General features: G+C 40.8%; 1 protein-coding gene across 2 annotated transcripts in view; it reads left to right on the top strand.

The window, feature by feature from the left end:
* Nucleotides 1-2,895: 2,895 nt before the first annotated feature.
* The window catches only part of pik3r1 (phosphoinositide-3-kinase, regulatory subunit 1 (alpha)), a 61,220-nt gene continuing 50,781 nt past the window's right edge, over nt 2,896-13,334 (top strand). For both annotated transcript variants that reach the window (XM_064942923.1, XM_064942924.1), the window contains exons 1-2: nt 2,896-3,150; nt 9,984-10,654. In XM_064942923.1, the coding sequence (XP_064798995.1) occupies nt 10,324-10,654 (331 nt within the window). In that variant the 5' untranslated portion in view covers nt 2,896-3,150; nt 9,984-10,323. The remainder of the gene's footprint in view (nt 3,151-9,983; nt 10,655-13,334) is intronic.

Here is a 13,334-nt window from a genome sequence, read left to right on the forward strand (position 1 = left end):
CGACTCTGTCAATCACCATATTCTTATCGGCAGACTCAGTAGCCTTGGATTTTCTGATGACTGCCTTGCCTGGTTCACCAACTACTTTGCAGACAGAGTGCAGTGTGTCAAATCGGAGGGCATGCTGTCCGGTCCTCTGGCAGTCTCTATGGGGGTGCTACAGAGTTCAATTCTCGGGCCGACTCTTTTCTCTGTATATATCAATGATGTTGCTCTTGCTGCAGGCGATTCCCTGATCCACCTCTATGCAGACGACACCATTCTATATACTTCCGGCCCGTCCTTGGACACTGTGCTATCTAACCTCCAAACAAGCTTCAATGCCATACAACACTCCTTCCGTGGCCTCCAACTGCTCTTAAACGCTAGTAAAACCAAATGTATGCTTTTCAACCGTTCGCTGCCTGCACCTGCACGCCTGACTAGTATCACCACCCTGGATGGTTCCGACCTTGAATACGTGGACATCTATAAGTACCTAGGTGTCTGGCTAGACTGTAAACTCTCCTTCCAGACTCATATCAAACATCTCCAATCGAAAATCAAATCTAGAGTTGGCTTTCTATTCCTCAACAAAGCCTCCTTCACTCACGCCGCCAAACTTACCCTAGTAAAACTGACTATCCTACCGATCCTCGACTTCGGCGACGTCATCTACAAAATAGCTTCCAACACTCTACTCAGCAAACTGGATGCAGTTTATCACAGTGCCATCCGTTTTGTCACTAAAGCACCTTATACCACCCACCACTGCGACTTGTATGCTCTAGTCGGCTGGCCCTCGCTACATATTCGTTCCAGGTCATCTACAAGTCCATGCTAGGTAAAGCTCCGCCTTATCTCAGTTCACTGGTCACGATGGCAACACCCACCCGTAGCACGCGCTCCAGCAGGTGTATCTCACTGATCATCCCTAAAGCCAACACCTCATTTGGCCGCCTTTCGTTCCAGTTCTCTGCTGCCTGTGACTGGAACGAATTGCAAAAATCGTTGAAGTTGGAGACTTTTATCTCCCTCACCAACTTCAAACATCTGCTATCTGAGCAGCTAACCGATCACTGCAGCTGTACATAGTCTTATCGGTAAATAGCCCACCCAATTTTACCTACCTCATCTCCATACTGTTTTTATTTATTTACTTTTCTGCTCCTTTGCACATCAATATCTCTACCTGCACATGACCATCTGATCATTTATCACTCCAGTGTTAATCTGCAAAATTGTAATTATTTGCCTACCTCCACATGCCTTTTGCACACAATGTATATAGACTCTCTTTTCTACTGTGTTATTGACTTGTTTATTGTTTACTCCATGTGTAACTCTGTGTTGTCTGTTCACACTGCTATGCTTTATCTTGGCCAGGTCGCAGTTGCAAATGAGAACTTGTTCTCAACTAGCCTACCTGGTTAAATAAAGGTGAAATAAAAATAAAATATGTTGTTGAACAATGAGCTGTAGTCGATGAACAACATTCTCACATAGGTGCTCCTCTTGTCCAGGTGGGGGAGAGCAGTGTAGAGTGCAATAGAGTTTGTTGGGGCAGTATGGGAATTGGACTGGGTCCAAGGTGTCTGGGATGATGGTGTTGATGTAAGCTCTGACCAGCCTTTCAAGGCTACAGATGTGAGTGCTACGGAGCGATTGTCATTTAGACAGGTTACCTTGGTGATCTTGGGCACAGGTGGTCTGCTTTAAGCATGTAGGTATTACAGACTGGGTACGGGAAAGTTTGAAAGTGTCAGTGAAGACACTTGCCCGCTGGTCAGTGCATGCTCTGAGTATGCTTCTTGGTAATCCGTGTGTGAATGTTAACCTGTTTAAAGGTCTTACTCACATCGGCTATGGAGCGCGAGCTCGCACAGTCGTCCGGACCAACTGGTTTTCTTATGTATTGTTCAGTGTTGCTTGCCTCAAAGCGAGCATGGAAAGCATTTAGCTCAGACCATAGAAGGTATTTAGATCCTCTGGTAGGTTCACATCATTGGGCAACTCGCTGCTGGGTTTCCCTTTGTTTAAAAAATATATATATTTAAAAAAACTATTTAACCTTTATTTAGCTAGGCAAGTCAGTTAAGGACAAATTCTTACTTACAAGACGGCCTATACCGTCCAAACCCAGACGACGCTGGGCCAATTGTGTGCCGCCCTATGGGACTCCAAATCACAGCCGGTTGTGATAGTTTGCATGTTGATAGTTCTTCTTGGGTAAATATGCAAATTGTAAAGTCCTAACATATACTTCACAGCACTGCACAGAGTTCTGAAACTTAGTTTCCATAGACCTCTTTGGCACTCCTATGCTTCGGCTACAATGGGAGTGGTTTTCCTACCATAATGTAGCTTGTCCTCTTCTGTGTCTGGAATCAATTAAATAGCCTCTAGAGCTGTATTTACACAGGCAGCCCAATTCTGATCTTTTTTTCCCACTAATTTGATCAATCAGATCAGCTCTGAAAAGATCTGATGTGAAAAGATCTGGTATGAATGGTCAAAATACCAATTAGTGGATAATAGGTCAGAATTGGGTTGCATGTGTAAAACAGCCTATGTGAAAACGAATCCTCACTTTGTAAGCTTTTAAAACTCATAAAGCCAAATAACCTGAAAAGAAACATTACCAGCTATTTTTATTAATTTGTTTCTATAGTGTCATGGGCCTATAGGCTACACGATAGCAGAAATTGTAACCTGCTCGCATGTGGAAGTTACGTAATTATTTTATGTGTGTTTCATGCGTGTGCTGCTCGAGTGTAGTCTCAATAACCAATCACACTCCAAGCTCTTGACATGCTACCCGGAGAGGGCAGGGTATAGCTGCTCTTATGATGACGTATTTTGGATTGACGTGCCAGTGAACGAGTGACCCCGCCAGTCCACTGCCATGCCCCTCGTTGAAACTTAAACCAATGTATTCGCTCGAGCGGAGTCGTCCTGTCTGTTGACAGAGTACGTGCGTAGCAAATAAGATTAAAACCCACTTTTTAAGTCCTGGACTAATTTGTTCGAAAACGTTATAGCTACTCTCAGAGGCTTTTGGCGTTGTCTTTGTGTGGCTAACGTTCTATGTTTGGTATCGGAGTGGAAAAGTGTGTCCACACGGAAAGGGAGGAGGATTCATTCTATTCAACCTGGGCCCCCTTCATGCAAGTGAGTTGTGCGCTTTTAGTATGTATGTACAGTAGCTAGTCTAACACGTTAGCACAGTAGCTAGTTAGCATTAAATGCCACGTTAGCATACTGGCTATCTCATATCTTTACTTGTAGTTAAAGACGTCTGAATTTGTCATGCCATATAACGACATATTGCTTATCAAATAAAGTAGTACACGTTTGATTACAACGGAATATGTTACCCTTTTTTACTTGCTCGCGACGACCGGGATAAGCCGACCACTGCACTGCTGGACTTCGATTGATCGTCCTCAGTATGTTGATAATTCAATGAAATGTTGTTATTCATGCCAAACTTTAAAGTCATTATCAAGCATGGCAAAGTTAGACTTGGGTGAAAGATTTTCAGCCTAGTAAATGTTAATTTAGTTCCCAATTAACTAGCTGTCAGCGTTTTAGGCGTAATTTGAGTTCAACCTAAAGCCAATTTTCTCTGGTAAACTACCAAGCCACTAGTTGACGTTAGTTACCCACTGTAGCTATTCAAATCGGGACTTTATGTTTACACGACCAAAGCAAGTGAAATAAACAAAAGTGAGAAGACGCAAAACATCAACAAAAACATTCTCATTCTAGAAGATGGGAGAGGTTACTGCATACTATAGAGATGGATAGAGGACTCATCTTTGTAGCTGTGTCATTATAGCGTCTGACAGCATGGGCAAATTGAAGTAGTACATTTTTCATAATTGGCTGATCACTCATGTGACACGGTTGGACATGAATCCAACAGGGTCACAAGGAGGGATCAGCCAAACAAGTTGAAAGCACTGATATACAGTGCCTTCAGAAAGTATTCACACCACTTGACTATTTCCAAATGTTGTAGTGTTACAGCCTGAATTGCAAATGGATAAAATTGAGATTTGTGTCACTAGCCTAGACACACAATATCCCATAATGTCAGTGGAATTATGTTCTTTGATTATTTATTTTTTTACAAATGGAAAAAAAAAATATATGTATTTAATGTATTACGTCAAGTATTCAACCCCTTTGTTATGGCAAGCCTAAATAAGTTGAGGAGTAAAACATGCCTTATTAAGTTGCATGGACTCACTCAGTGTGCAAGTGTTAAACATGATTTTTGAATGATAACCTCATCTCTGTACCCCAACATGCAAATGATCTGTAAGGTCCCTTGGTCAGGCAGAATTTCAAACACAGATTCAACCACAAAGACCAGGGAGGTTTTCCAATGCCTCACAAAGGACACCTATTGGTAGATGGGTAAAAATAAAAGAAGCAGATGTTGTTTATCCCTTTGAGCATGGTGGAGTTATTAATTACACTTTGGATGGTGTATCAATACACCCAGTCACAACTAAGATACAGGCGTCATTCCTAACTCAGTTGCCGGAGAGGAAGGAAACCACATGAAGCCAATGGTGGCTTTGAAATGGTTAGAGTTGAACTACTGTGATGGGAGAGAACTGAGGATGGATCAACAACTGTAGTTACTCCACAATACTAACCTAATTGACAGTGAAAAGAAGGAAGCTTGTCCAGAATAAAATATTCCAAATCATGCATCCTGTTTGCAATAAGTTACAAATGTAATACTGCCAAAAAAATGTGGCTATTTGTCCTGAATACAAATTGTTATGTTTTGGGCAAATACAAGACATTATTGAGTACCACTCTCCATATTTTCAAGCATAGTGGTGGCTCCATCATGTTGTCGTTAAGGACTGGGGTTTTTCAGTATAAAAAAATAAACAGAATCGAGCTATGCACAGGCAACCCATACACATTCATATAACCTGCATAGACACACACACACGCAGTGCATTTGGAAAGTATTCAAACCACTTCCCTTTTTCCACATTACAGCCTTATTCTAAAATGTATTTAAATAATATATTTTCTTCCATCAATCTACACACAATACCCCATAATTACAAACAAAAAAGTTTAGACATTTTTGCAAATGTATATCAATTAACAGATACCTTATTTATATAAATATTCAGACCCTTTTGCTTTGAGACTTGAAATTGTTTCTACAACTTTATTGGAGTCCACCTGTGGTAAATTCAATTGATTGGACATGATTTGGAAAGGCACATACCTGTCTATGTAAGGTCCAACAGTTGACAGTGCATTACAGAGCAAAAACCAAGCCATGAGGTTGACGGAATTGTCCGTACAGCTCGGAGACAGGATTGTGTTGAGGCACAGATCTGGGGAAGAGTACCAAAAAATGTCTGCAGCATTGAATGTCTTCAAGAACACCATGGCCTCCATCATTCTTAACCTGTTGCGACTCTAGGGGCAGTATTTTCATTTTTGAAGAAAAAAAACGTTCCCGTTTTAAACGGGATATTTTGTAAGGACAAGATGCTAGAATATGCTTGAATATAATATAATATGAATATGAATATAATTGACAGCTTTGGATAGAAAACACTATTGTTTCCAAAACTGTAAAGATATTGTCTGTGAGTATAACAGAACTGATGTTGCAGGCGAAAGCCTGAGAAAAATCCAATCCGGAAGTGCCCCAGGTTTTGAAAGCGCTGCGTGCCAATGAGTCCCCATTGAGCTGTGAATGTGCTATGAACCAGCTTACACTTTCTACGTATTCCCCAAGGTGTCTACAGCATTGTGACGTAGTTTTACGCATTTATGTTGAAGAATACCCGTTGGGGGCTACATTGCGCAAGTGGTCACATGATGCTCCCGGAGAGAAAATATCATGTAAAGTACAGAGGGAGCCATTATTCCAATCGCTTCTACTGAGAAACCAATTGTCCCGGTGGATATATTATCAAATAGATATTTGAAAAACACCTTCAGGATTGATTCTAAACAAAGTTGGCCATGTTTCTGTCGATATTATGGGGCTAATTTTGAATATTTTTCGGCGTTGTCGTGACCGCAATTTCCGGTCGATTTCTCAGCCAAACGTGAAGAACAAACTGAGCTATTTCGCCTACAAAAATAATATTTTGGGAAAAAATGAACTTAGGCTATCTACCTGGGAGTCTCGTGAGTGAAAACATCCGAAGTTCATAAAAGGTAAACAATTTGATTGCTTTTCTGATTTTCGTGACAAGGTTGCCTGCTGCTAGCAAGGCATAATGCTATGCTAGGCTACCGATAAACTTACACAAATGCTTGTCTAGATTTGGCTGTAAAGCATATTTTGAAAATCTGAGATGACAGGGAGTACCTATATATCCGTCGGGACAATTCGTTTTTCAGTAGGACCGGTTGGAGTAATGGCTATCTCTGTATTTAACGCGAGAGTCACCCTGGGAGCCTTCAGGTGACCACTTACGCAATGTAGCCGCCTACGGCTATTCTTCAACATATAAATGCGTAAAACTACATCACAATGCTGCAGACACCTTGGGGATTACGTAGAAAGCGTAAGCTGGTTGGATAGCACATTCACAGCTCAAAATGGACTCATTGGAACGCAGCGCTTTCAAAATATGGGGCACTTCCGGATTGGATTTTTCTCAAGCTTTCGCCTGCAACATCAGTTCTGTTATACTCACCGACAATATCTTTACAGTTTTGGAAACGTTAGTGTTTTCTATCCAAAGCTGTCAATTATATGCATATTCTAGCATCTTGTCCTGACAAAATATCCCGTTTTAAAACTGGAATGCTTTTTTCCCAAAAATGAAAATACTGCCCCTAGAAAATACTGCCACAGGTTTTAACTGACTTGCCTAGTTAAATAAATACAGAGTCAAACCTGGTTGTCTGCACTCCAACAGGCACCTTTCAGCGGACAGTAACCTAAAAGTAGGCCAAATCTACACTGGAGTTGCTAACCAAGAAGACAGTGAATGTGCCCGAGTGGTCGCGTTACAGTTTTGACTTAAATTTACTTGACATTCTATGACAAGACCTGAAAATGGTAGTCTAGGAATGATCAACCAATTTGACAAAACTTGAAGAATTTGGAAATGAGTAATGGGCAAATGTTGCACAAACCAGTCCACCATAGGAATGAATGGATGTTTAAGTATTTTGTTGTTGTAGTGGGGACTAACATTAGTAATTAGCGCTCTAAGTTCTGCAATGACTGACATGACAAGACTGCTGATGCATTACCCAATTTCGAAATTGCACCTTGTGAAGTCTACTATTTCAACAGTTTGGGAACCACTGCATTAAACACTACAGTATTTCATTGGCATTCAACATGGATGAACAGCATAAGCAAATATATATGAATGCACTTTTTTATTTATCTATGTTAGCATTCCATCTCATAAATTATGTTAACCCAAAAAGGTTTTAATTAGTGCTTTTCAACAACTGCCTGTTTGAGTTTTGGGTTTATTCAGAAGAACTACTCATTGGCACAAGTGAAAAAGCCACAATATGTAGGGTGTCCAATCAAAACTGCATCTTTTAACTAATAGTAAAATATGTTACTTGTGTAGATACTTTTCTAAGAAAAGAAATGGTCCAAACCTCATGTCTCTATCATCTGAGTTTTTACCCTTGCCAATATTAGGACGACTAAATCATTGGAGGCCGTAAGAAGAGGGGATGAAAATATATATTTTTGTCAGCTTGTCTGGGTGTTGTGCGAGAATTAAGGAAAACTGACAGGCTCAATGTTGAGCTAGTTATCTATCTTCTCAAATCTGGAGGACATAAAAAAATATAAAGGTAAGGCAGATGTGGATGTTGAGATTTTAGTATATGCTTTCTTTATATTGCGATAAACACAATTCCACAGATGTCTTACGTTTTGTGGGAGTATGCAATTGGCATGCTGACTGCAGGAATGTCCAACAGATCTGTTGGCAGAGAATTTTTATGTTCCTTTTTCTATCATAAGCCGCCTACAACTTCATTTTAGAGAATTTGGTATTCTGGCCTCACAACCACAGGCCCCATTTGAATTATATGTGGTATGATTGCAAGTTAGCCTATTACAGATCGGGACAAACGATCCACCTACCGCTATTGTCACCTATGAATGGTCGATAGAGGGCAGGATAGACAGTTGGATTGGACTATATTGACCTGTGGTATAGGCACTACGCTTTTCCGTGCGCTTACTAAGGGAAGTACCTTGATAGGGGAGTTGCATGCAAAGAGATTAGGAAGTTGGGCTAGGAAGGAGAAAATGGATAGTAAAACCTACAAAATGGTGTATGTAACCCAGTGGGAAAAAAATGCATTACCCTCCCCTGTGCTCAATATACAGTGGGGCAAAAAAGTATTTAGTCAGCCACCAATTGTGCAAGTTCTCCCACTTAAAAATATGAGAGAGGCCTGTAATTTTCATCATAGGTACACTTCAACTATGACAGACAAAATGAGAAGAAAAAAATCCAGCAAATCACATTGTATGATTTGTAATAAATTTATTTGCAAATTATGGTTGAAAATAAGTATTTGGTCACCTACAAACAAGCAAGATTTCTGGCTCTCACAGACCTGTAACTTCTTCTTTAAGAGGCTCCTCTGTCCTCCACTCGTTACCTGTATTAATGGCACCTGTTTGAACTTGTTATCAGTATAAAAGACACCTGTCCACAACCTCAAACAGTCACTCCAAGCTCCACTATGGCCAAGACCAAAGAGCTGTCAAAGGACACCAGAAACAAAATTGTAGACCAGCACCAGGCTGGGAAGACTGAATCTGCAATAGGTAAGCAGCTTGGTTTGAAGAAATCAACTGTGGGAGCAATTATTAGGAAATGGAAGACATACAAGACCACTGATAATCTCCCTCGATCTGGGGCTCCACGCAAGATCTCACACCGTGGGGTCAAAATGATCACAAGAGCAGTGAGCAAAAATCCCAGAACCACACGGGGGGACCTAGTGAATGACCTGCAGAGAGCTGGGACCAGAGTAACAACGCCTACCATCAGCAACACACTACGCCGCCAGGGACTCAAATCCTGCAGTGCCAGACGTGTCCCCCTGCTTAAGCCAGTACATGTCCAGGCCCATCTGAAGTTTGCTAGAGAGCATTTGGATGATCCAGAAGAAGATTGGGAGAATGTCATGTGGTCAGATGTTTTTGGTAAAAACTCAACTCATCATGGTTGGAGGACAAAGAATGCTGAGTTGCATCCAAAGAACACCATACCTACTGTGAAACATGGGGATGGAAACATCATGCTTTGGGGCTGTTTTTCTGCCAAGGGACCAGGACGACTGATCCGTGTAAAGGAAAGAATGAATGGGGCCATGTATCATGAGATTTTGAGTGAAAACCTCCTTCCATCAGCAAGGGCATTGAAGATGAAACAAGGCTGGGTCTTTCAGCATGACAATGATCCCAAACACACCGCCCGGGCAACGAAGGAGTGGCTTCGTAAGAAGCATTTCAAGGTCCTGGAGTGGCCTAGCCAGTCTCCAGATCTCAACCCCATAAAGAATCTTTGGAGGGACTTGAAAGTCCGTGTTGCCCAGCAACAGCCCTAAAACATCACTGCTCTAGAGGAGATCTGCATGGAGGAATGGGCCAAAATACCAGCAACAGTGTGTAAAAACCTTGTGGAGACTTAAAGAAAACGTTTGACCTCTGTCATTGCCAAAAAAGGGTATATAACAAAGTATTGAGAAACTTTTGTTATTGACCAAATACTTATTTTCCACCATAATTTGCAAATAAATTCATTAAAATACTTTTTTGCCCCACTGTATATCTCAACCCTCCCAAGATCACAACAAAAAAAGTTCGGACCCCCCCCACCAATTTAGAACTGTCCCTGTTTCGCTGGTACCTTGTACATGTAGCCATCACTGATTTTAAAATGTATGTGATCGTAAGTCTTACGCAATGTGTTGCAAATGGCTTCTTCTGTTCTGTATTGCAGGTCGGTTGAACCTTTTCAAGGCCACTGCTGCAGGGGCCAAATATTAATGGAAACAGTGCCGAAGGCACCACACGGGTGCGGTGGATAACCAAGCTTGAGAATGACCTGAAGACAAGTTAAAACACAATAATCACCCAAAGAACTTGAGGGCTAGAATGTTCATTAAGTGTTGTTTAGCTTTTTTTGTTTGCTCCATTAATATATTCTTGGAAAACCTGAGGAGTAACTAATTGTTGGAACTTTAATCTGCCCGAACAAGTTATTCACAGCAGTGTTCATTTAAAATAATATACATATATATACCAACAACAACCAAAAACACCAGTGAAAAGTCTCTACGATGGCCGCAGAAGGATATCAGTACAGGGCACTTTATGATTACAAGAAGGAGCGAGAGGAGGACATTGACCTCCATGTGGGGGACATCTTAACAGTGACCAAAGGGACCCTGGTGGCCCTAGGGTACAGTGACGGCCTGGAGGAAAGGCCAGAGGACATTGGCTGGCTGCCTGGCTTTAACGAAACCACTCAGGAAAAGGGAGACTTTCCAGGGACATATGTGGAGTTCATTGGGAAGAAGAGGATCTCTCCTCCCACTCCCAAGCCGAGACCCCCCAGACCCTTACCTGTGGCCCCGGGCTCCTCCAAGGCTGACTCTGGTGATGAACTAGGTGAGTGATAAACAGTCTGAGCCTTCTTCAACTGAACCCAATACAAGGTTTCTGGGACCTGGTATTGGGATGCAGTTGTAATTTGTACAGTACAAAACAATGTTCACATTGTAAACAAAAAAACTCAACAGAAACAATTCAAACATTTCACACTGCATGGGTAAAATGTTGAGCTGGGTGATATTGACACAAATCCATATTATGATACATTTACTGAATTTTCACTAATGATAAATTGGTACCTTAATGTTCACCATAGTATTTTTTTATGTTTGACCTTAAAACAACATTCAAAGTAGTAGTATCTATCAATTGTCCAATTAACAAAAACATATTAGAAAAGTATTTATTTGGTCTGTCGATTTTCGGTTATCATCCCAGCTCTTTTTGTTTGTTTTTACATGCCCTACGAACCACATTGACGGTTTTGATTGAATCGGCCCCTACGCAATTAAGCCAAACTTTTAACAATCAGTTGCTGAAACAAAATGCCCAACCAAAGGCTAATCCACGATAGGTTTGCAGGCAGCCAAGCTAACATGTAACCTTGCTGTAGAGGTGGTGGAATGGTTCATCCTTCACATAGACTAACCTCTTAACATTACCACTGAGTTTTAGATAGCATTTACAAACTCCTTTGTTGGATTTAATCGAAAATACTTTTAAACCCACAAAGTAAATCCAGATGGTCGGCTGCTTTGTAAAAACCCTACCCCTTACATTTCAATCGTCCCTCAGTGGTATGCTTCTTTTTGAAAGCACTTGAAAGACTCTACCCTGATGTTATAACATTGCATTTTATTCACAGAACTTCCCATCTGTGTTGGATGGACCTTGTGCATTACTGTATTTGTGACATTTCAAACATAGTTCCTTCACCATTTGAGAATCTGTGTGTGGAAGCCATTTGGTCAAACCACAGTAGTAATTCAACCCATTGGGCTCTCTTCATGGTTCCATTTACACTCTCTGCTCCAGGGCAATATTGTGTTGCACATGGTTGTGTTGTAGCTAGGACACAAGATTGTAGACGCCTCATATTGAAATCATATAAGATAAAAAGTTATGGAATCCAATGCCTAACCTTTTATTAGGTTTGTTCTCTCCCTACATCAAATAGATCCCCAAAAACATCTGTAAGCGACCAAAGCAAACAATGCCTGATTTATGTTATCTTTATGTTGTGTTGGATGCATTTGTTGAAGCAATTCATTTGGTGATCTACAAAGTATTAGCCAATTCTTTCTCTTGTCTAGTATTATCCTATCTCTTTGTCGCGTCTTTGGCTCTGCCGGATTAAGTGATATGACATGCTATTTTATAAAATAATTTCTCTGTAATTAATATTATGATTGAGCTAATCATGTAGATGTAATTAACTGGAGAGGCTGGCACCACAAAATAATATGTATAGAGCTGTTATCTTCCGAATAAACTCTTAAAGACCTAGTAATATTTTACATTAATAGCAGTCAATATTAAACGTCATCTTAATTCGGTCTCATCTGAAAGTTGTAAATTCTTGGTTATCTGCACGAACCCTGGATAACAAGTTGAATCAGCAATTCAAAATTGGGTTTAATTATTTATTTTTCAAAATACCTAACTAATCACACAGAATTACACACACACACACATTTAAATCATAACTGGATTACAAATTACGTCATAAAGGAAAACGTCCCTAACGGGCGGAACACATATAACAGCTGGTTACACAAAAGAAAAGGGGCTGGGTTTGAGTGAAAGAGCGGGAAGACTGAGGAACAAAGGGCGAAGATGTGCTATCGTAAATACAATATCTTATGCATTCTAAATTACCGCCCATTTGGAAAAGGAAAATGCAATAAATATTTACTCTGAGCTGCACTTTGGTAGGTTGGTGGTAGATGGAAGGCCGTGTTGCCCAACCTAGTCCTTTGAAGGATGTCTCTTCTGGTAAATTGGATACGTTGTAGTAATGTTGTGTGGTAGACGAGATACTCTGTCTGTTCCTTCCTAACCCTCGTTTGCAGCTGCTGTTGCTAAATCAATGGCTATGAGGTATCACTTCTGTAGTGAATAAGAGTTCAAAGTTCATACCATTCGCAACCAAAGCTCACGCTGATGTTGGCTTCGTTCTGTAGTTATTATCTGAACCATTCTGACATCGGACCGTCGTCCTCGGAACAGGAGGTTATATTGTCGTCAAGGCTTTATATAGGAACGGAGAGGAGGGCGTGTTTGAGAAGTTTTATAGCCCAAGTCCCTTCACAGGGGCGGGCCACTGATTTGAGCAGAGCCCTACCTTATCAAAACCCAAATCTCACATTTTGGAAGCTAAAATCACATTTCATCCCATCACGAATAATTTCATATTCAAACATTTAAATTGAACAACAATTCCATGTGAATCCGATAACTCAGATGTGTAGACTTTCCACTGTAGAGTTTGTCATCTTATCATTGATGAGAATGTCTCAGATGACAACCGAACTGACATCATATTCATTAAGTACCACCGCATATGTTCAATTTGTCGGATTACAAGAATATAGTTCATTTCCCCCCACCTTCTGATGTTCCCAGAATCTCTGTTAACCAAGGGTTTTGCAAATGTATCATCAGTAGGGTAGAGGAAAAAGGGGGGAAGAGGTATTTATGACTGTCATAAACCTACCCCAGGCCAATGTCATGACAT

Source organism: Oncorhynchus masou, chromosome 28, assembly GCF_036934945.1.
Source record: "Oncorhynchus masou masou isolate Uvic2021 chromosome 28, UVic_Omas_1.1, whole genome shotgun sequence".
Classification (NCBI taxonomy): Eukaryota; Metazoa; Chordata; class Actinopteri; order Salmoniformes; family Salmonidae; genus Oncorhynchus; species Oncorhynchus masou.